Below are 20656 nucleotides of genomic sequence, written 5' to 3' on the forward strand. Positions count from 1 at the left end.
TTTGAAAATCGCGTTGCGAATTTAAAAATCGCATTGCGATAGTAATGTTTACCTATATCGGTAATTAGCGTTGCGAATTTGAAAATCGCATTGCAATAGTATTGTTTATATTGCGATAGCACTGTTTACCTATATCGGTAATTAGCGTTGCGAATTTGAAAATCACATTGCGATAGTACTGTTTACCTATGTCGGTAATTACCGTTGCGAATTTGAAAATCGCGTTGCGAATTTGAAAATCACGTTGCGATTTACCTATTCGCGTTGTGATTTATCTATTCACGTTGCGATTTTGGAACATGTGTTGCGAAATTGGAGTTCGTGTTGCGAATTTGTTGGTCATGTTCGAAAATTCAAAAAAAATTAATTAAAATCGTATATTATAAGACATTTTCGATCACTAAAATTATTTTCTCTTATTATTTTACTTCGGATCGATTTTTTATCCCAAAACTAAATCCAAACCTACTATTAAAACTGATTCAATCAAATCGAATTAAATCATAATTCATCGTATTCTGAACAAATATATATCCTTAGACAAGAAACAATGCATCTATAAATGGACTATGGTAAAGTTTATTAGTTGATATTTATAAGCAAATGCTTTTTTTTAATAAATTTGAGATAAATATAAAATAATATTTGATACAAATAATTTCTCCGTCAAAACACGAAACAGATTATGGAACAAATTAGTGTTGATCTGATTTGACCTGCAATTTATCTGATCCATATCAATCACGTAGAATAATACATTTGTCAAAAGCAAAAACAATCTACTTGTCCAATTATATGATGATTAAAATCTAGAGTTAACTCGCATATATTTTAGGCTTTAAGTATAAAATAATCGATAAAATTATACTTATTTTTATTAATAGGTGCTTACAATATTTTTCAGTCCATTCAGGTGCTTATTCATTTAGGTACCTAGGCTGTTAACAACGTTCAACAACGTTAATTACACACGTTAAGTGACACATGTCACAATTTGATTGTTTTAAAATTTATTTTTCTTTTAAAATATCTTGAATTATAAAATAACCTCAAATCTTCAAAATCTCTAAATTCTACCTTTGGTCCGCTATTGCCATCTTTTCCAACCACGATCACTGTCGTTAGCGTAGTCCCTGCCATCATCCTAGTCATATGTTGTCGTATTTACTACCGATTGGTCGTAGAAATCTAATGGGATCCCGATTTTCAACTTAGAGTTTGAGGGGTATAAAACATCGATTCGTCGTATAGTTTGTAACATTTGTAATGTTAGACACCTGGATGAGCCGAAAAATATTGTAAGCACCTATTCGTAAAAATATGTATAGTTTGAACACTTATTTTTTACTTAAGCCTATATTTTATATAAAATATAAATCGCACCTAAACACTCAAAAAATGTGCAATCTCAACCTTTACTAGTTCTCGCAAAACTTCGTCCACATGTAAGATTAATAAACTAATCTAGGGGTGAACTATATATTTAATATCTGAACTATCAATTTTAATCCGTTTCAATATCTATATTTTTAATTTTTTCAAAATCATACGTAACGTTTAATTTTTATTTTATTTAAGTACTCACCGTTAAAACCTTAACGTATTTAGTACATAAACCATCAGTTTTGATTATTTTTAGTACTTAAACTTTTTTTCAAACTTTAATATTAAATTTTGAACGAGACACTAAAATGAAATAAAAACTAAACTTTAAATATAATTTAAAAGAATTAAAAATTTAAATACTAAAACTAACAATTTAAATACTAAACTTATAATTTACTCTTAATTTAGATGCGACGGAGGAAAGAAAGAGCAAAGCAAAAGAGCAATAACACATGACGGCACGTGCAATGAAGGACCCACAATTCATTAATCTACAACCTAGTCTTTTAAACAATGGGTAAAATATAAGAAGGATCACTTTTGTTTTAATTTTGTTAATGTTTTGTCACTTATTTTAAAATATATATTTTAATCACTTACGCTATTGATTTGTTACAATTTGATCATTGTTTTGTTAACACATCATGAATAGTTATTTTTTAATTTATTTCTTAAATTTTATATAAAATATCAATTTAATCCTATAATTCGATCAAAATCTCACGTCATCGATGAGTGTTTACCATCAACCATCGAATGTAGCCATTTTCAGAATATGATAGGATTATTGTGTTGATGGATCATATATAGAGATAGTTAAGAGTGCTTTCTTCTTATCTTTTCAAAACATAATGCATCATTGTTCATTGTTTATCTATTTTTTATTAACCAATTAAATGATAAAACATGTCAATTCAATAGGACGAAACATGTTAATAACAAAAAGTAATATACGAATGATATAAACGGAAACGAAAGTTAACACTAGTGATTAAATGAAAATGTATAAAGAATGATAGCTATAATTAAATATTTTAAATATTAGTGACCAACTGGTGTAGTTTACCATTTTATTCCACCTCAATTGGTTACCTTATTTTAATGGCAGTTACAAAATCCATTTGATATTTTCCATTTGCCCAAATTTCAAAACTTCAAAAGAGAAAATCTTCCCCTAAGCAGGCCTTATTTCTTCTTTGAAAAACCCTAAACTTTTTTCTTTAGGATTTTTGTTCCCGTTTCCCCCGTAATCATCTGATCATTCTTTTTTTTGGTTTGATCGCAATGTCAGATGATATGTTGTCACATTTCTCTTCTAATTCCTCAAACCAATCGGACCTATCTTTACCCACTAAGATCGCGAAGCTCGAAGCTCGCTTGGTAGGCAAGGCCTCTTCAGCCACTGCTTCTCAGCAACAGCCGCAAAACCAGCAACTGCAGCAGCAGCAACAACCGCCTTGTCCTTCTCCATCTTCAGCTTCGAAATTCGTTTCTGCTGAGGACTTGTCGGAGGCTTATAGTTCAAGTGATTCCGATGACGAGGTAAAATGACCTCACAATTCTTTTAACATTTTTTTTTATTTCATCTCCGTTTCAAATGCGGTTCGGTTTGGGGGGGACATTTCCCATCAACACATTATTTCTAGGTAGAACAATTGAGATATGGATGTTGGTATACTAATTGTTTATTGATTTGGAATGTAGTGGTTAACCTGGCATTGACTTTATTTGTGCTGCGATACAGCCTGCCTGGTAGAAACGATGAGTGTAAATGAACTGGAGTTTTATTTTGTTATGTTGGGTCATTGAAAGGGATAAAATATTCTAATTAATAATTTTTTTTTGGCAAATGAAGTTGTCATTTGCACCATTTCTATATAAATTTGAATTGTTTAGTTCAAGTTTTAAGAACTAAATTGATGCTATTTCACATGTAACATGATTCTAGAATGAAGGCGAGTTTTTAATACAAGCCAACACACTGAAGCGCCAGAAAATCCAAGGAGACAATAACTTGCCAGTTTTTCAACATGTTGAGGTAGGTTTATGACTTATGAGTCGGGAGTTTTATTCTTTTTCTTTTTGGAGGCTTGGAAGCTATCTCTTTGCTTTTGAGCTCTTCAATCATCTTTTTCCGAAGAAGTCTATTGGATAGCTTCACATATCGTCTCTATTTATTTTTGTATTCACTGTAACTTTTCCTTTATTGCTTTCTAGAAAAGGATTATTTATGTACTCCTTTTTTGAAAAATTGGCCAGGCAGTGACTGAAGGGAGGCAAAAGATTGTTGAACCTGTGGAGTCCAAGGCAAGTTCTGAAGGAAATAGAAGAAAACAAGGCCGTGGAAGATTACATTCTGTTTCAAGCAGAGGCCGTGGTTCTAGAGCTAATGATCAGATAAGACAACAAATATCTGGTTCGGTTGTAACACTTTCAAATGGTCAACTCGAGAACTCTTTCCATAAGGTGTGCTTTACTGCCACTGGATGCTATGCTTTTGATTCTCTCCCTTATAATAGTTAAAGTCGCCAGCACCAAAAATGCACTTTATATTATTCTCCAGCAGCCTTTTTGGTATGTTGAACCGTTTGTTTTAGTGTATGCGCTAAGCTTGGGGCAATTACAGCCTTACAGGTCAAAATTATAAAGTTTTAAAAAGGAAATGTGAAACACAGAAGGAAAATAAACTAATCTCAAGTACATGGCTAGCATTTTTCCTGTTTCAGTGTTTAAGCTAATTTTGTGGAGTCCTATTTATTGTGCTTTGAGTTTACACTGTTCATGAGGAAGGAGACATGGGGAAAAATAAATAAAATGTATGACTTCTATTGATAAGAAAAAATGCATTTACTTTATACTGGATCTTAAACCTGTAAGACTCCAGTTGTCCAAGTGTCTTTTTTCCTTCTACATTTAACTGGTTTATTGAGAAAGAAAATTTGAAGAAGAGCTTTTCCTTTCTTAAATTTGAAACAAATAGAGAAAAACATGGAAAACAAAAGAAAAAAATTGTTCCTTTCCTTTATTGCATACCAGACTAGTTGGGAAAACTACATAGTTGTTAATTCTTTTATACAGTATAAGTTATATAAGTCATATCACATACACTCTTAGGCAGTTTGCTATTTTTATTTGTATCTCAGGATAGTAGGCTCAAAGAGCAGCTCCAGATTGATCAGCGCACTTCACTAGAGGTATGTATCTTCGTAAAGTTCGTGTTTATTTAAACTATTTAAAGTTGCTCCTCAATTTTGAGGCAATATTTTTTTGTTCAAAAATGTGGAGGAAAAAGGACTGTGATTTGCTTTGCAACCAGTTAACTTTTCTTTTGTAAATATATACTTGCATCATTTTCCTTAGATGCACGGAAGATTTTTATGACTCAGTTCAAATTCTTTTGGTTGGCAACCTACTTAGGAAGAGGTAACATCTTTGCGTGCAAAAGCTACAGCATTGGAGGAGGACCTACGGAAATGTCGACAAGAAACCTCTGACTATCAAAATCTTTGTCGGCAACTAGAAAAGGTTCTTAAAGTAGCTCTGCTAATATATGGTGCAAACTTCTTTGTTTACTTTATTACTTACCTTTTAGTATTTATTGCGTTTTTGCAGGAATTTAAAGATATTAAAGATTATGATCAGCAAATGAAGCCAAAGGTGTTTATTATACTTAATCGATGGATCTTAATATACTGAAAGTTCTCAACTTAGTCAATAACCATTGACGTGAGCCTATATCACACCTCTAGTACATTCATAGTGTAGATCTTAGATGAACGGGATTTTCCTCGTTGTGGTTTCCCTCCCCAGGGGGGACTGGGGAAAGGATTATAATTCTTGAAGTAAGAAATATATAAACTTTATGTTCATGTCTTTAACAAAATCCAGGAAGGGATCCTTTTTTCTTTTTCAGATAAAATTAACATATTTTAGATGGGATGGTGACTGTATATGGTTTTCACATCGTTCTGTTATTCTGTTTTAATACAAAAGCAGCTAAATCTTGTAGACTTAAACTGTAGTGAACAAGAGTTCTACAGTGGAAAGCCTTTGATGAATGACATTTTTCTTTTTAGGCAATGTTTCTAAAAAGAACTCTCGTCCCACATTATTTAATTCGTTTCTGATGGGAATTACACGTTATGTGATAATCGAAACTAAAGGACCTAATTTTTTTTATTAGCTATAATGGAGGCTTGTTCTTTTCTTCAATCAGACTTATGAAGTTTCTTATATTTCCCATTCACCATGTGTCTTCTGAGGAAGCTTGTCTGTAATATACTTGTGGACTGTTAATTTTATGCGCATAATTGATCTTCTAAAATGTAGTTCGTTTCACAAACGCAGAACATCAAACTTTGTAAATATGCCACCCATGCATAAAGAGGAAAATGAAAATAAAAGTACTAGAAAGCGAACGTTTGTTAAGTCTGCTTGATAACAATTTATGGTGTCAGTTTTAATCCTGGGCTTCTTATTTGATTGTGGTTCAGAGAACAAAAATGATATCTGATCTGTTGATCGCTGTTTCCAAAGCTGAGAGACAAGAAGCTAGGATGAAAGTAAGGCAGGATTCCTTGAGACTCGGAAATGTGGGAGTAATCAGGTATATAAAGATTAAATTGCTTCGCGTATTTAGTTTATGTTGTTGATAGTTGGTACCGATTCCTGATGCGTTACACAATGCTGTCTGAGAGAGAGAAAGTTACCACGGTGTCCATAATTCCATGGTGCTAATTAAATGTGTGTTACTGTTGTTAAACCTATGTGGGAGGAAAAAGTGTTTTGGTGAATCATATAAATGCGATATTTCTTACAATTCTCTCTACATAAGGGAGGAAAGCTATTATGTGCATCATTCATGTTGATGTTGTATAACAGTGTTACAACTCATTGTGTCTCTTGATTAATGAATTTACCCCATGTTCTTTTTGCCTTCAGAGCTGGAACAATCATTTCCGAAACGTGGGAGGATGGGCAAGCACTTAAAGATCTGAATGCTCATCTTGTATGTTATTCTTTCTATATTGTCTATGTAATCATAAAAGTAAAAATTAATTAGTGTAGCAATCATGATTATTTTATTTATTTTTTAATACGTCTCCCTTTCATTTTCTTTTAGAGACAATTGTTAGAAGTTAAGGAGGCTGTTGAACGACAGAGGAAACAATTGAAGAAGCGACAATCTGGTAATTCATTACTTCTGTGATTACAGGATTTAAGAATTCCTATTGTCTTTACACTTTGTTAGTTTAAGTTCGGATATTATATGGAATAAATTTATGCATATATCAAGTTTGTTTTAATTGTTATGGAATCATAATTAGTATAACTTAAGGATGTGAGTTCCTATTTAAAGCATTATGTTTAATATGCTTATGTATGTTGCTTTTAAGTAGAGTGCACATGTGATTAACTACCATTATGGTAAACAATAAAAGTATAATAAGAATTAGATGATGAGTTTTTTTGCCTTTTATGAGGCAAGGAGTATGCCTTAAAGGTAGTAAGGTATAAACCTTCTGAGAGTCAACCTCTTAAAGCAAAGTTGGCATATCAATGATAAATATAATTGAACTATAATATCCTGTAATCACAGGAAATAAGTGTTGATATTTTTTTTTGATAGGAATAGGTCTCATTAAAAACCTCCTTCTTAGTTGGCTCTTGTGGAAGAGGCAACATCGGAAGGAGGAAAAGAGTACCTCATCTTATTAATAAACCAAAATTACATAATCTTACATCATAACTTCCCAGAATAAAATACAAACCAAACCAACCATAAAGCTATAATCATCAACCAATCCCCTCCTTAGCTAACTTATCTGCCTCCGAATTGCAACTCCTAGGAATCCATCTAACAATAATACCCCTAGCAGAAACTAAGGTCCCAATTTCCCCAACCAAAGTACTGAGAAACGTAGGGGCAGAAACTGGTGACAGAATCCAATCAACTGCTGATTTACAATCAGACTCTAGGATTAATCTTCCTTTCGAAGCCCATTCAGACGAAAGGAATAGATCAATTCCTAGCTTTCCAGTTCTAACCCTGGAAATGAAGAACAAAGAAGAAGTGTCTAGTTTCCAGTTCTCAAACACACTGAGTTCCTAGCTTTCCATAAAGACCATAGAACGACTCCTGGAATAAACTTCCAAATAGTAGATTGCTCCCTTAGATAAGACTAGGAACAAAGAAGGGAAGAAGGTTCTTGAGGCATAACTGAAGAAATATCCCATAGTCTTACAAATCTGTACCACAATTCCTCTGCAACCAAGCACGAAATAAACAGATGATGGATTGTTTCCTCATATTTATGACATAAAGGACACAAAACATCTTCTATCGAAATCCCTCTTTTCTTCAATTCCACTCTAACTACCAATTTTTGATGAGTAATCTGCCAAAGAAATGTTTCTACTCTAGGAGGAGCCATTCCAGACCACACCCATTTCTTCCACTGAAAAGGAGTTCCCATTCTGCATGAAATAGTGAGTCTACCCGATTTTGCCGAATACACGCCTTCGCCTTTCCCCGACCAAGCTAGAAAATCCTCCATAGATTCATTCAAGACAATATTATGAATCAAACTCATTAACGCACACCACTGCTCAAACTCCCAATCACAAAGATTTCTCCTTAGTTTAATATTCCAAACCCATCCATTATTTTCAAAGGCACCAAATTCAGCCACTTTACCCCTTTTATTAGTAGAAAGGGAAAAAATATTAGGAAATTGAATCTTTAGAGAAGATCCATTGACCCAAATATCATTCCAAAACTCAATTGACCTACCGTTCCCCACTTGTATCTTCGAGTTGGACCTCAAACACTCTCCAATCTCATCCTTTTTCTCATAGTTACTCAGAATCCCTCTCCATAGCCAAGAGTCTTGAGGAGAAACAGCTTTGCCTATTGACAAAGATAATGTACTGATATTATGCGAACAACAAATTAATTTTTTCCATTGAGAGTCTTTTTCATTTGCATACTTCCAAACCCATTTCCCAAGCAAAACTCTATTAGCCAAACTCAAATCCAAAACTCCTAAGCCACCTTCTTCAAATGGTTGACATACCGTATTCCAATTCACCCAATAAACCTTTTTCTTGTTTGAAACTTCACCCCAAAGAAATCTGGCCATTGCTGAATTTAGTTTCTGATTTACCTTCCCCGGAATCTTAAAAATAGAGAGGTAAAAAATAGGTAAGGATGACAACACCGATTTTACCAACACCAATCTTCCAGCCATCGAAAGTGAAACTGCTTTCCAGCCTGCTAATCTCGAGTAAACTTTCTGTAAAATGGGCTCCCATAATAACTCAGAATTCTTATTCGCCCCAATCGGTAAACCTGGATAAATCATAGGAAAAGATCCAACCCCACAACCAGCTTCCAGTGCAAAATCTTGTAGACTGTCTTCTGTCATATTAATCCCAAACAATTTACTCTTGGACAAGTTAAGATGAAGCCCTGTAATTAAACTGAACACCCTCAAAACTCTCTTAATATTAAGAATTTGGCTGGAGGAGTCTCTGCAGAATAAGATTAGATCGTCTGCAAACTGGATATGTGTCAAATTAAAGAGATTACCGACCTTACCAATACTGAAACCTTCGAAAAGGCCAAGAACAGCAGCCTTACTCAACATTAGATTTAAGAGCTCACCAACAATGTTGAACAAAAGAGGGGACAAGCTACACCCTTGTCTCAACCCCTTACCCATCTTTGTAATTACATAGCAGTAGCCCAAAATAAGAAAAAACAAATTTGTTAAAGATCAGTCAGGATCTTTGTAGCGGACCACTATTTTACTAATATCTTATTACTCAATTTGAAATAAGTAAAATAAGTTTTTGGTTAGCCATCGTACGACCAAATGGACGCCATGTTCTATAGAACTTATTGCATGCTTGGCAGCCAACAAGCTTCTATTTTGTAAACGATGTGCTGTTTTGAGCCAACTCGTTGGAGACTTATTTGCTAATCAGGAGTCTGGCTGTAGATTTAATGCTTATACTTTAGTCTCTTTTAGCCATTATTTGCACGATATGTATGTTTAAAAAATTATGACCTAAAGTTGACTTATTGAGTTGGCACTGGTGAGTCGTAAGTTACCCGTAAGTAGTGATGCCTGACATTTACTTGCACCCAACTTCTACTTGAAGACCTTACTCTGTATATGCACCTAAATTTTATACACACACATCCAGCATGACTCAGAGAAATAAGTTTTTAAAGGAGTATACTTCTAAGCACTATGTGAAGACAACTTTTCTTTTGTTTGAAGACAAGGGTGATGTTAGTGATGTAGAATCTGGTGTGCAAGAAGAAGATACCCTTATCCAGGATGAGATATACAAATCGCGTCTTGCCTCTATTAAGCGTGTAAGTTTAACTGTACAAGTTTTTGCCTTATCTGATATTATTAAAAAGCCATACCAGTTATGTTGATTTTTTTTCTTGCAATCCACCATGATTGAGTTATGATTTTTCTTTAGGAGGAGGAAAGTCTTCTCCGTGAAAGAGATCGCTATGAACTAGATAAGGGAAGGCTTATACGTGAAATGAAGCGCATTCGAGATGAGGATGGATCCCGTTTTAACAATTTTCAAATACTGAATAATAGATATGCCCTTTTAAATCTTCTTGGCAGAGGTGGATTCAGTGAGGTTTATAAGGTCAGAACACTGGCAAGCTTATATCTTTGAAATGTATTTCTAAGCATGTTTAAACACGGTCTATTAGATGTGTCAAAAGTCTAGAAATCCTTTGCCAAAATTGGCAATTGTGAAAATATATCTTTTTGCAGTGATTTGAAGTTAAGAAATTTCCGGCAGGCTTATGACTTGGTAGAGCATAGATACGTTGCATGTAAACTTCATGGCCTGAATGCTCAGTGGAGTGAGGATAAGAAGCAAAGTTACATAAGACATGCAATTCGAGAGTACAACATACACAAGACATTGGTGCACCATCACATTGTTCGGCTTTGGGACATATTTGAGATTGACCAGAATGCTTTCTGCACTGTCTTAGAGTACTGTAGTGGTAAACTAACGACCACTTTTTTTGTCTGGGAGCTTTTTTGGTTTAGTTTCTTGGTAGAGAATACCTACAAATTCTGTCTGGATAATGGTTTGATAGATCTGCCATGCATATTTAATTTCTTTTTATCTTCTGATTTCTCTTATTGCTTCCAGGCAAAGACCTTGATGCTGTTTTGAAGGCAACACCAGTATTGCCCGAAAAAGAAGCTAGGATTATCATAGTTCAAATATTTCAAGGCCTTGTATACTTGAACAAAAGAGCACAGAAGATTATCCATTATGATCTGAAGCCTGGTAATGTTCTCTTTGATGAGTTAGGTGTAGCAAAAGTAACTGATTTTGGTCTTAGCAAAATATTAGAGGATGATGTTGGATCCCAGGGTATGGAACTTACATCCCAAGGAGCTGGAACTTATTGGTAAGTATGCAGTTTAATGTCCTTCCTTGAAAATGTCTACCTTTGCTGGTTTTTCTCCCCAGTTCTGCTGCAACTTCCTCATGTCTCTTATGCCGGTTATCTACTATTCTTTCTATTTTGTGCTTGTTCATGTGTGTGGTCATATCTCATTTCTTTTAATGTGCAACGCTGTGTTGATTTTTATTTTGTGATTTCAGGTACTTGCCCCCGGAATGCTTTGAGCTTAGCAGAACGCCTCTGATTTCATCAAAGGTAGGTGACTCCATCCCCAATCTTTTCCTTCTCACTTTATTAGCAGATGGTTTCATTACCATGAAAAGTTAAAATTTTCTGCCCTTGCGAAATTTTCTTCTTCGAATGCTTAGAAGTTATCAGACCTATGCACCCGAATGGTTTGTTATTTGTGTCATCAAATTTTCTTTTGATGTGTTATTCCATTAAAACCAGGTTGATGTTTGGTCAGCTGGTGTTCTACTTTACCAAATGCTTTTTGGTAGACGTCCTTTTGGGCACGACCAGACTCAAGAGCGAATATTGCGTGAAGACACAATTATTAAAGCTCATAAAGTTGAATTCCCATTAAGGCCTACTGTCTCCAATGAGGCAAAGGTCAGTACTTTCTTATCTTTGTCAGTTGCTACGGGATGAAACAATTCTGTTAGTGAGCGTCAAAAGCAGGTTTAAATTATTAATTACATTTATTTCGGACTTTAACTCAATGTTCAATTGTTCATTCTAGAGAGAATTCTGGACTTGCTAAATGCCACTTCTCTTAGGATATAACTTCATGAGCCAATTGAGCTAAAGCTATGGGTAGGAGGAGGCATTTGTTATCTGTTTCTGTGCACGTGCTGCAGATTTTCTGGATTTTAGTGTTCTATTTCAGCAGTTTCACAATTCGGATAACTTTTGGTCGCTTAACAATGACATAACCCGATATCTAACCGTGCAGGATTTGATTCGTCGATGTCTAACATATAATCAAGCAGAAAGGCCGGATGTTTTGGCAATAGCACAGGATCCGTATCTTACATATTCAAAGAAGTAAAAACTGTACAATATGTCATAGAGTTCCAAAATAGAAAAGAGCAGGGTGCGGGATGCTGCAGAATTTGCTTCCAATTCTCTTGAAATAAACCACATGGAATTTTGTACAGATTGTAAAGGTTTTGTTGTGATTATACATCTACCCTGCTTCTGTTTGTATTAACCTCAGTATTTTGGTTTGTGAAAAGTGTTCAATATCATGTAGAGCTTTTAAAATTCACAAAAGAAAAGACAAGGAGGACCTTTTTGGCCCTCTAATTTTGTTAGTTGTCATTTTAGTCTTTGAATTTTTATTGTAGCTCTTTCGGCGAACCGGGCTCGTACTTGGTTGTTATGCTTTCTTCATTTACCTCCAGCCATCAACAACTTCAAGGTTTGAGTTCCTGGATTATTGCAGTGTATAAGTGGTAAGAGGTCATTACAGTAAAAAACCCTCTTCTCATGTTTATAATCCGGAGGACTGAGACAGTCCTTGTAGTAATAAAAGTTGGCCATTCATTACTTTCCTTACGTTAGTGGTAATGTGGTTGGAGCGTTGGTTATTTCCGTGATTCGGATGGCTCCACCATGTGACCTCAACATACTCCTTCCTGAGATTAAAACAAACAGCTTCCTTTCATCAGTCTACATCTGTAAATCCAATTCCATCGATTGTCAACATTGAAGAGCCAAATAGAAGCTAAACTTACCCAAAACAAGCACAAACCAATGGATAAAGGATTGATTGTTGTTGTTGTTGTTGGATGACGCAAATTCGAGCACGAAAAATTATAGGATATTTGAGCGTTTATTTTCAAATGATTGAGAATGAATACTACCACAAACACTATATTAATAATAATAATAATAACATAACCAACACAACTACAAATCCTTCACATACTGCTTCAATCCCATGTCATGTTATTTACACATATCAAAAAGTGTAACTAGGTTGATTTAACGACATAAAAAGTTAAAAAAAAAACTTGATTATATATAAATCTATTTTTGATTTAGTTTGACAAAATACGACAGGAGTTCGTTAAATAAATTTTTTATTTATTGGATTTTTTGGTTTGAAGATTTTTGTATACACAACACAAGCCCAGGTTTGAGAAGGAAAAATATTGTTATAAATATATTCCTGGTAGCAAAGTTCTTTTACGTCGAAGCCCAAGTACCCACCACAGCAGATGGCGGCCCTAACCAACACAACCGCCGTAGCCGGCGCCCCTAAAATTTCCCCGGTAAAGGCTCTTCCTTTCATTTCCTCCAGATCGTTCTCCTTTCCCTCTTTCAATCAATCCATTTCCTCATTCAAACCCTCAAGCCTCACCAAATTCCCCACACTTTTCCCTCTCGAAAGCTCCCGGAATCCCTCAACTTCTCCCTCCCCGCCTTCTCTCAAATCTCGCCTCCGCGACGGTGAAACCCTCTACGGCATCTTCCTCCTCTCGTTCTCCCCCACTTTGGCCGAAATCGCCTCCTTCTCTGGCTACGACTTCGTAGTTATCGACATGGAACACGGCCCTGGGGGAATCCACGAGTCCCTCCAAATGCTCCGCTCCCTCACCCAGACCAACACTCCGGCCATCATCCGCCTCCCCGAGTCACGCGGCGCTTGGGCCAAAAAAGCCCTTGACCTGGGCCCACAAGGGATCATGTTCCCCATGATTGAATCCGCTAAAGACGCTAAAAAGGCGGTTTCGTATTGCCGTTTCCCTCCCGACGGAATCCGTGGATCTGCTCATACGGTGGTGAGAGCTTCCAACTACGGGATCAACGAAGACTATCTGAGTAACTACATGGAGGATCTATTAATAATGTGCCAAGTCGAGACTGTGGACGGTGTAAAAAAAGTGGAGGACATCGCCACCGTCGAAGGGGTCGACTGTATTCAAATGGGTCCGCTGGATTTAAGCGCCAGCGTGGGTTACCTTTGGGACCCGGGTCACAAGAAGGTAAAGGAGGTGTTGAGGACGGCGGAGAAAGGGGTGCTAAAGTCGGACCCGAAAAACGGTGGTGGAGCCTTCTTGGGCGGTTTCGCAATGCCTCATGATCCGCCGGAGGAGCTGGGAAAGCGTGGGTATCATATGGTTTCCGGCGCCGTTGATATTGGGCTGTTCAGAAATGCAGCGGTGGAGGATGTTAGGAAGTTCAAGATTAGTCTCAAGGCTGATTCCGATGGGGAAGATGATAAAGACTCCGATAAGAAGTATTGGAGTGAATAAAATTGATGCATTTTTGTACTCTTTGGTTGCAATCCTTTGTAAGTATTGGTTTCGTAGACGGCAATGAAATCAACTTCCAGTTCAGTTCATCTTTATGAGATTTCGACAGTCGGCTGCTTGCTTTTTGGTGCCAAACATGTTCATTAAAGGCTTCAACATATAGCACTTCTCTATTGTCATAAATATCAGATTGTATAGACACTCATAAGAGGTAAATCTCATTACTTAACTATAAAAATTTTCAATTTAAATATCAAAATTTTGAATTATTCTGTTTATATCACCCCAACTATCTATCTTTTCACTAACTATGTACATGAGCAACGATAGAGATTGTATATTTGAGTGATTTATAGTTTTACAAGTTTTAAAATTCATTAAGTTGTAGAGATGATAGAGCGAATTCGTGAATATCTTAAGTGATAAAAAAAATCAGAAAATAGTGATTCCAACATCGACATGTGACACATGTATATAACTATAATTTAAAAGAAAAAAAATAAAATAATAAGAAAAATGAGATAGACATATAAAAAATAGTATGTCAATAAAAGAACAGGTAATGTCATCATGTTGTACTCGATTTAATATTCAAAACAAGAGTAATCTGAAAGTGCAATGATCAAAACGACGGGGATATGTGGAGAGTATATTGGGGGAAAGAATGGACCTGTTTTGTGAGTATCATCTAGATCTCTGTAACTTAAGGTTGTAAACCCATCTGTTTTCTGGTTTTGCCTTCAAACAAATCTCCGGATTTGAGCAAGCCTGGAATACATCCGCGGAGAGTCGTAAACGGAAATTGCGCGACCGCATCTTTCCTTCCGAGGGAAACTATTGCAATCGCCGAACCAGGCTTGTACTTGGCCATTTTTCTTTCTTTTCCTCCATCCATCAACAACTTCATGTTCTCAGCCACCACCAAGGCATGTCTATGAGCTAAGTAACCTTGTTTGAGTTCCTGGGATATCGGTGATATCTCCTATTGCGAATTTGTTGCTTCGACCCTTGACCCTCAAATACTCATCAACCATCAACCTTCCGTTTTTATCCAAGTTAGTCTTCAATATACTCTCACTAAGCCATTCCGTGGCCAATGGTTTTGCGACACAAAGGAAATGGCAATCCGCTTGGATACTTTCTCCGGTTGAGGTTCTATATACTTGACTTCCATCTGAAGTTGAATTCAGATCAACTGCTTGCTCTAGTTTTACTTCAACTTTCCTTGATCTCAGCCAACCTAAACTCTTGTCAGAAGCCTTGGTTCCAATAAATTCCAGCAACCTTGGTCCCTTATGAACCAGCGTAACCTTCTTACCCGGAAAGTCGGTAGCAATTTCTCCGGCAAGTTCAACACCAGAAGGACCTCCTCCAACAATCAAAATAGATTGAGCAGATTGTATCTTTTGATTTTCTGCCAGCATTATGGATATAATAGAATTAATTTGAGCAGAACATAATCCAAAATTGTTCTATCTTGTACACATAATATACATCAGTTTTTTATCTTGTTCCTCAATAATGCATTCCACGGCCACAGTATATCCACACTTAATAATACACTTCAGTTTCACAAAACATTTACAATAAGTTCATAGCCTCGACTCACCAATACTCGAATGACTGCATCTAATAATAGAATAAGAAGACAATGAGTTGTTGCAGTTTTTTACCTGCATCATATTGATGGAGTCTCTCCACCTTAGTTACCGGAACAGGATCGCCATGTCCAGTAGCAATTACAAGATAATCATAAACACCGTGACCGCCGTTGGTGGTCAATACTTCAGTGTCTGTGATGTTTATGGCAGCGGATGTAATGATTCGTCCATTTGTAAGGTATTCTCTATGGTTTATCACTGATCATCTGCAAACTATGGCTCCACCATGTTCCTTAAGTTTGCCCACGTGAGCTCAAGATACTCCTTCCTGAAATTAGAACAAAGATCTTCCAATTAATCACTCTCCTTTCCACGGCGGTTTACCAAATCCAGTTCGATCAATTGTCGGCGTTAAGAGCTTTTAAGGAGCCAAATAGAAGCTAAACTTATCCAAAACAACACCAAATCCTATATATACTGCTTCAATCCCATATTATTTATTTATACATATCAAACGGCTTGCACCATGGAAAATAAAACAAAGCCAGAAATTAAATTAAGCTGTTGGATTCATTGAACTCGCATTTCAGAGTTTTTCATTAGAAATGAATTGAAATAGAAGAAAAACAAATATTTTGAAGGGAAAAAAAAGCCAAGAAAACTTACGGATCGATGAAAGTGAGATCAGCATTGAATTGGATAGTTTTGGCAAGGAGAGAACCACCAATTCTACCGCCAACGATCACCACCCTTCTTCATCCTCCTCCATATTACACGGTGTCTTCAGTGTTGTTTTTGCCTCGTTGGTTCAGATTATGGAAACAGGATTTGTTTGGGAAAGCAACTCGAGTTTACATCAAAGGAGAATTTGTCTTTAGCGTTTGTAAAGAAATATAAGGTCAAACATAGAGAGTAAATTACAAATTTACGAACTGAATTTTACCCCTTTTTTTTAATTTCATTTATTGTATTTTTTATTTTTAAAATTTTTTACTAAACTTAATACATTAAATTTATTTTTAACTCAATTATTTTCTTACTAACGACACTATAAATAGATTTTTATATAAATGTAAAACAACGTTACTTTGAGGGAAATTTTTTATTTTTTCTTAAATTGTAAAAATTAAAATATTTTTAAAATTTAATAAACAAAATAGATAAGAGAGTAAAATTTAATGGTTAAATTTCTATTGTACTTTTTTTTTAATTTTGAGTCCAATGGGTGGTTCGATTTCGATGGACTCTGTCATTGGCTGGATCAATGATATTTTCGTTATTGCTCTTGGGATTTTTTTTCCCTTTAGCCAATTTGTAACTAAATATCACACGTTAAAAATACTAGTATTTTCTTAAACTATATTAGTTTTTAATTAATTCTCGAATATATTTGAAAAAAAATTATACAAATTATTAAATCCATCGTATCAAAATCTTTACTGCTTGATGTTTGGAATCAAATTTTATACTGATCCTTTAATGTGATTCGAAATTAATTATTATATAATAAAACTATTAAAAAAAACAAAAGAATCAATTATTGTGGATTTGAACCTGGCCCAACCCATTTCACTGTCAGCTGTGGTTACATTTAAGTTTGAACAAGTGATAAGACCACAAGACCTGCTTTTGATGTTTAGATCTCAACTGTTTCGGTCTTTTGAAATTTACTTAAATTATTAGATAAATTAAGTATTTAGTACTTAAACTATTAGTTTTAATCCGTCTTAGTATTTAAATTTTTAATTTTTTAAAATCATACTTAAAATTTAATTTTTGTTTCATTATAGTATCCCGTTCAAAATTTAATATTAAGTTTTGAAAAAAAATTAAAAATTTAGGTATTAAAACGGATAAAAACTGGTAATTTAGATACGTTTTACTAAAATGAAACAAAAATTAAATTTTAAATATGATTTTGAAAAAATTAAAAGTTTAGATACTAAAACGAATCAAAATCGATTGTTTAAATACTAAATGCATAGTTTACCCTAAATCATTTTGATAGAACAAGGTTTGGTTTTATTGCGTTGCCTGCATGTGCGCATGTTAACCGAGAGCAGTGCTGCAGGAGCAGAGGAGAGCCGAGGTGGACCGATCGGAAAACCGCCAACGTGAAAAAAAAACTGGCGTTTACCAGATGTTAACATTGGGGAAACTGAGAAATTACTTAGACCCGGCGCATGTTAGCTCTCTCTCTTAACAGTGAGGGAGGCAAATCACGTGGGCTTACGCACACTGATCAATCATTCATTGCTTCCGATTTTGCAACTTGGTGGGAACAGGGGTCGTCCAACTCATTTTCGTTGCACTCTTATTTCTTTTATAACGGGGGGGGGGGGGAGATATTGGCGTAGAATGATTTTAGTAGCAAATGCTTTTCCCCCTTCAAAAAATATTATATTAGACAAGCTGTCCTTCCAATATTAGTTTTAGTTTATTGTCATGTGTATTATATTGATTATTGGGTGCCAGATGGTTTTGTCGGCACAGAGTATAGCATCCCCCATGAACTTCTTCTGCAGTATCCATTATATACTCATTCAAGTCCAAATAACAAAATGTACGTTTTGTTTTTCAAATGTGAAAGCACCACATAATCTATTTTTAGATTGCGAAAACATCATTATTAAAGAGAATAATATTTTTTTAAAATTTTATTCTCATATTTGGTTTATGGAAAAGATTATTATTAAGGAGAATAATTTTTTTTTAAATTGTATTATCATGTTTGGTTTATAGAAAATATCATTATCAAGTAATAATTTATTATCAATAGTAATATTTTTTTAATTAAAATGGTGGAAATGACATTATCTCAAATTCTTAGGTAATGAAACAATTCACACCGCTTTGACACAAATACCCCTGAAAAAATAATTTTTTCCTATATAGATCATTCTCAATTCTTATTATTTTTGTTTTACTTAAAATTATAAACTTAATAATAAAAATATACAAAGAGCTTAATTTAGTAAAATATTGATAAATTTGAGTAGTCAAAATTATTTTATATTTTTAATATTTAGTATATTGGTTATTTTATAATTTCATGAGATAAAAATATTACTATTGTTAAAAAATTTAATTATTTAAAATAATATTTAATTTAAGTTACTAAAAAGTAGATCTTATACATTAAAAATAATATATTTGTCCATTCGAGATTACACTATTATTTTTATCTTATATTATATTTTATATAAATAAATATGATACTTATGAAAATTATTTAAAATTATAAGTTTGATATATTAATTATATGTTAAATTTAATTTTCTTTTAAAATTAGACAGTGTAATAATTAAAATATTTTTATAAATTTTCATTCAAATATATGAGTTTACTATTAAAATTTTACTTGTTAAAAAATATATATCATAAGGATAATTTGGTAAAATATGCATCCAAGTAATATTATATTCCTCTAACCAAACGTTGTAATCTTACATTCCTTTTAAGCAAACCAAAATGAATAATACAATATTCTCATAGTAACATAACATTCCATTAATTTTATTCTAAAAATAATCTTACATTCCATAAATCAAACGCAATTTAAGGTGAGACTAAATTAATAATGGATATTAAAGATATCTACTGAGATTAGAAGACACTACGTAAGTGAGTGGAAACATAATAATGTTTAGTCATTCTAAGTTTCTAAACCTTTCTACATTTAATTTTATTTATTTGTATAATTGTTATGTGTCGGAGTTAATATTTTAAAAAAGTAGAAATATATATATATATATATATATATATATATATATATATATGATTTTTTAATATTAATTATCAAAACTAACTAATCAAATACTAATTCATTTATCATTATTTAGGGTCATTTTGGCGTAGTTTTTAAAAAGTGACTTTTAAAAATATTGTAGAAGTGAACTTTTAAAAGTGTTGTACAAAAGTATAGTTTAAAATTTAATTGTTTGAGATTATTGTTAAAAAGTAAATTTAAAAAGATAAAATATTTATTATAGACATTATGTTATAAATTATTAATATAACATTTAAATTATATTTACACTTATTAATAATATGATATATAAAATATATTAACTTAAACTATAATAAAATATAAAAAATATGATAAGATAACTCATCAATAATATTTATATATATAAAATATTTATTAAAAAGTATATTATCAATATTTTTTTGACAAAGACAATATTAAAAAATTAGTAATTAAAAAAAATATTAATTAATAAATAATTTTTTGAAGGATGTTAGTATTGAATTATTAAAATAAAATGTAAATACATAATTGAGTGTAGTCTATAAGAGTAAAATTATAATTTTCTTCTAATCGTAAAGTTAAAACTGAAAAATCTTGAAATCATAGATTTTATCATTGTTTCCATCGTAATTTTTTTTACTTTTTATCCGTTTAATATTAGTTTTATGATTAAAATAAACTTTTTGACCTAAAAATACTTTTAGAAACCACTATCCTTAATCCATTTGACCATTCCACAAAACAATAATCAAATAACTAAAGGGGAAGTTCTGATGTGTGGCGGTTAAAAAACGGCTAAAAACGGCGTGACCGGTTAAACAAGTGACCGGTTAAAATTTTGATCGGTAATATTATATCATTTAACCAGAAATATTATCAAGTACAATAACATATTAGGTAGCGCTTATATAATGTAATAGGTAGCGCTTATATAATAAAATAGGCATTTATCCGGAAATATTATCAAGTACAATAACATATTAGGTAACTCTTATATAATGTAATAGGTAGCGCTTATATTGACCTATTTTCGAAGTAAACCGGTATATTTATACCGGTAACATTGCAAATTTACCTATTACATTATTATTATCGGTTACGATGTTTTTTAGATCGATACAATTTTAAATGTATCGACAGTTTATGCTTGCACCTGGTTGGGCATTCATATTTCATTCTGGAAAAAAGTATC

The 20656-nt window shown here is 33.5% G+C and overlaps 2 protein-coding genes and 1 pseudogene across 2 annotated transcripts; 2 read left to right on the forward strand and 1 right to left on the reverse strand.

Annotated features, from left to right (window-relative positions):
• Nucleotides 1-2532: 2532 nt before the first annotated feature.
• LOC120199285 (serine/threonine-protein kinase TOUSLED-like) lies at nucleotides 2533-12096 on the forward strand. Its single transcript, XM_039200414.1, has 16 exons — nucleotides 2533-2928; nucleotides 3335-3424; nucleotides 3646-3852; nucleotides 4530-4580; nucleotides 4804-4911; nucleotides 4999-5043; nucleotides 5880-5992; nucleotides 6328-6394; nucleotides 6509-6575; nucleotides 9675-9772; nucleotides 9886-10065; nucleotides 10225-10435; nucleotides 10588-10852; nucleotides 11050-11104; nucleotides 11300-11461; nucleotides 11805-12096. Exons 1-16 carry the CDS (start codon nucleotides 2671-2673, stop codon nucleotides 11898-11900), a joined length of 2073 nt encoding a protein of 690 aa, XP_039056345.1. The 5' UTR covers nucleotides 2533-2670; the 3' UTR covers nucleotides 11901-12096.
• A 947-nt stretch (nucleotides 12097-13043) lies between these two features.
• Nucleotides 13044-14199, forward strand: LOC120199286 (2-keto-3-deoxy-L-rhamnonate aldolase-like). The gene has a single exon (XM_039200415.1). The coding sequence runs from the start codon at nucleotides 13075-13077 to the stop codon at nucleotides 14110-14112; it is 1038 nt and encodes a 345-aa protein (XP_039056346.1). The 5' UTR covers nucleotides 13044-13074; the 3' UTR covers nucleotides 14113-14199.
• Nucleotides 14200-14800: 601 nt separating this feature from the next.
• Nucleotides 14801-16001, reverse strand: LOC120199287 (annotated as a pseudogene).
• Between the last annotated feature and the right edge of the window lie 4655 nt (nucleotides 16002-20656).

Source organism: Hibiscus syriacus, unplaced genomic scaffold (genome assembly GCF_006381635.1).
Source record: "Hibiscus syriacus cultivar Baekdansim isolate YM2019G1 unplaced genomic scaffold, ASM638163v2 tig00005406_pilon, whole genome shotgun sequence".
Classification (NCBI taxonomy): domain Eukaryota; kingdom Viridiplantae; phylum Streptophyta; class Magnoliopsida; order Malvales; family Malvaceae; genus Hibiscus; species Hibiscus syriacus.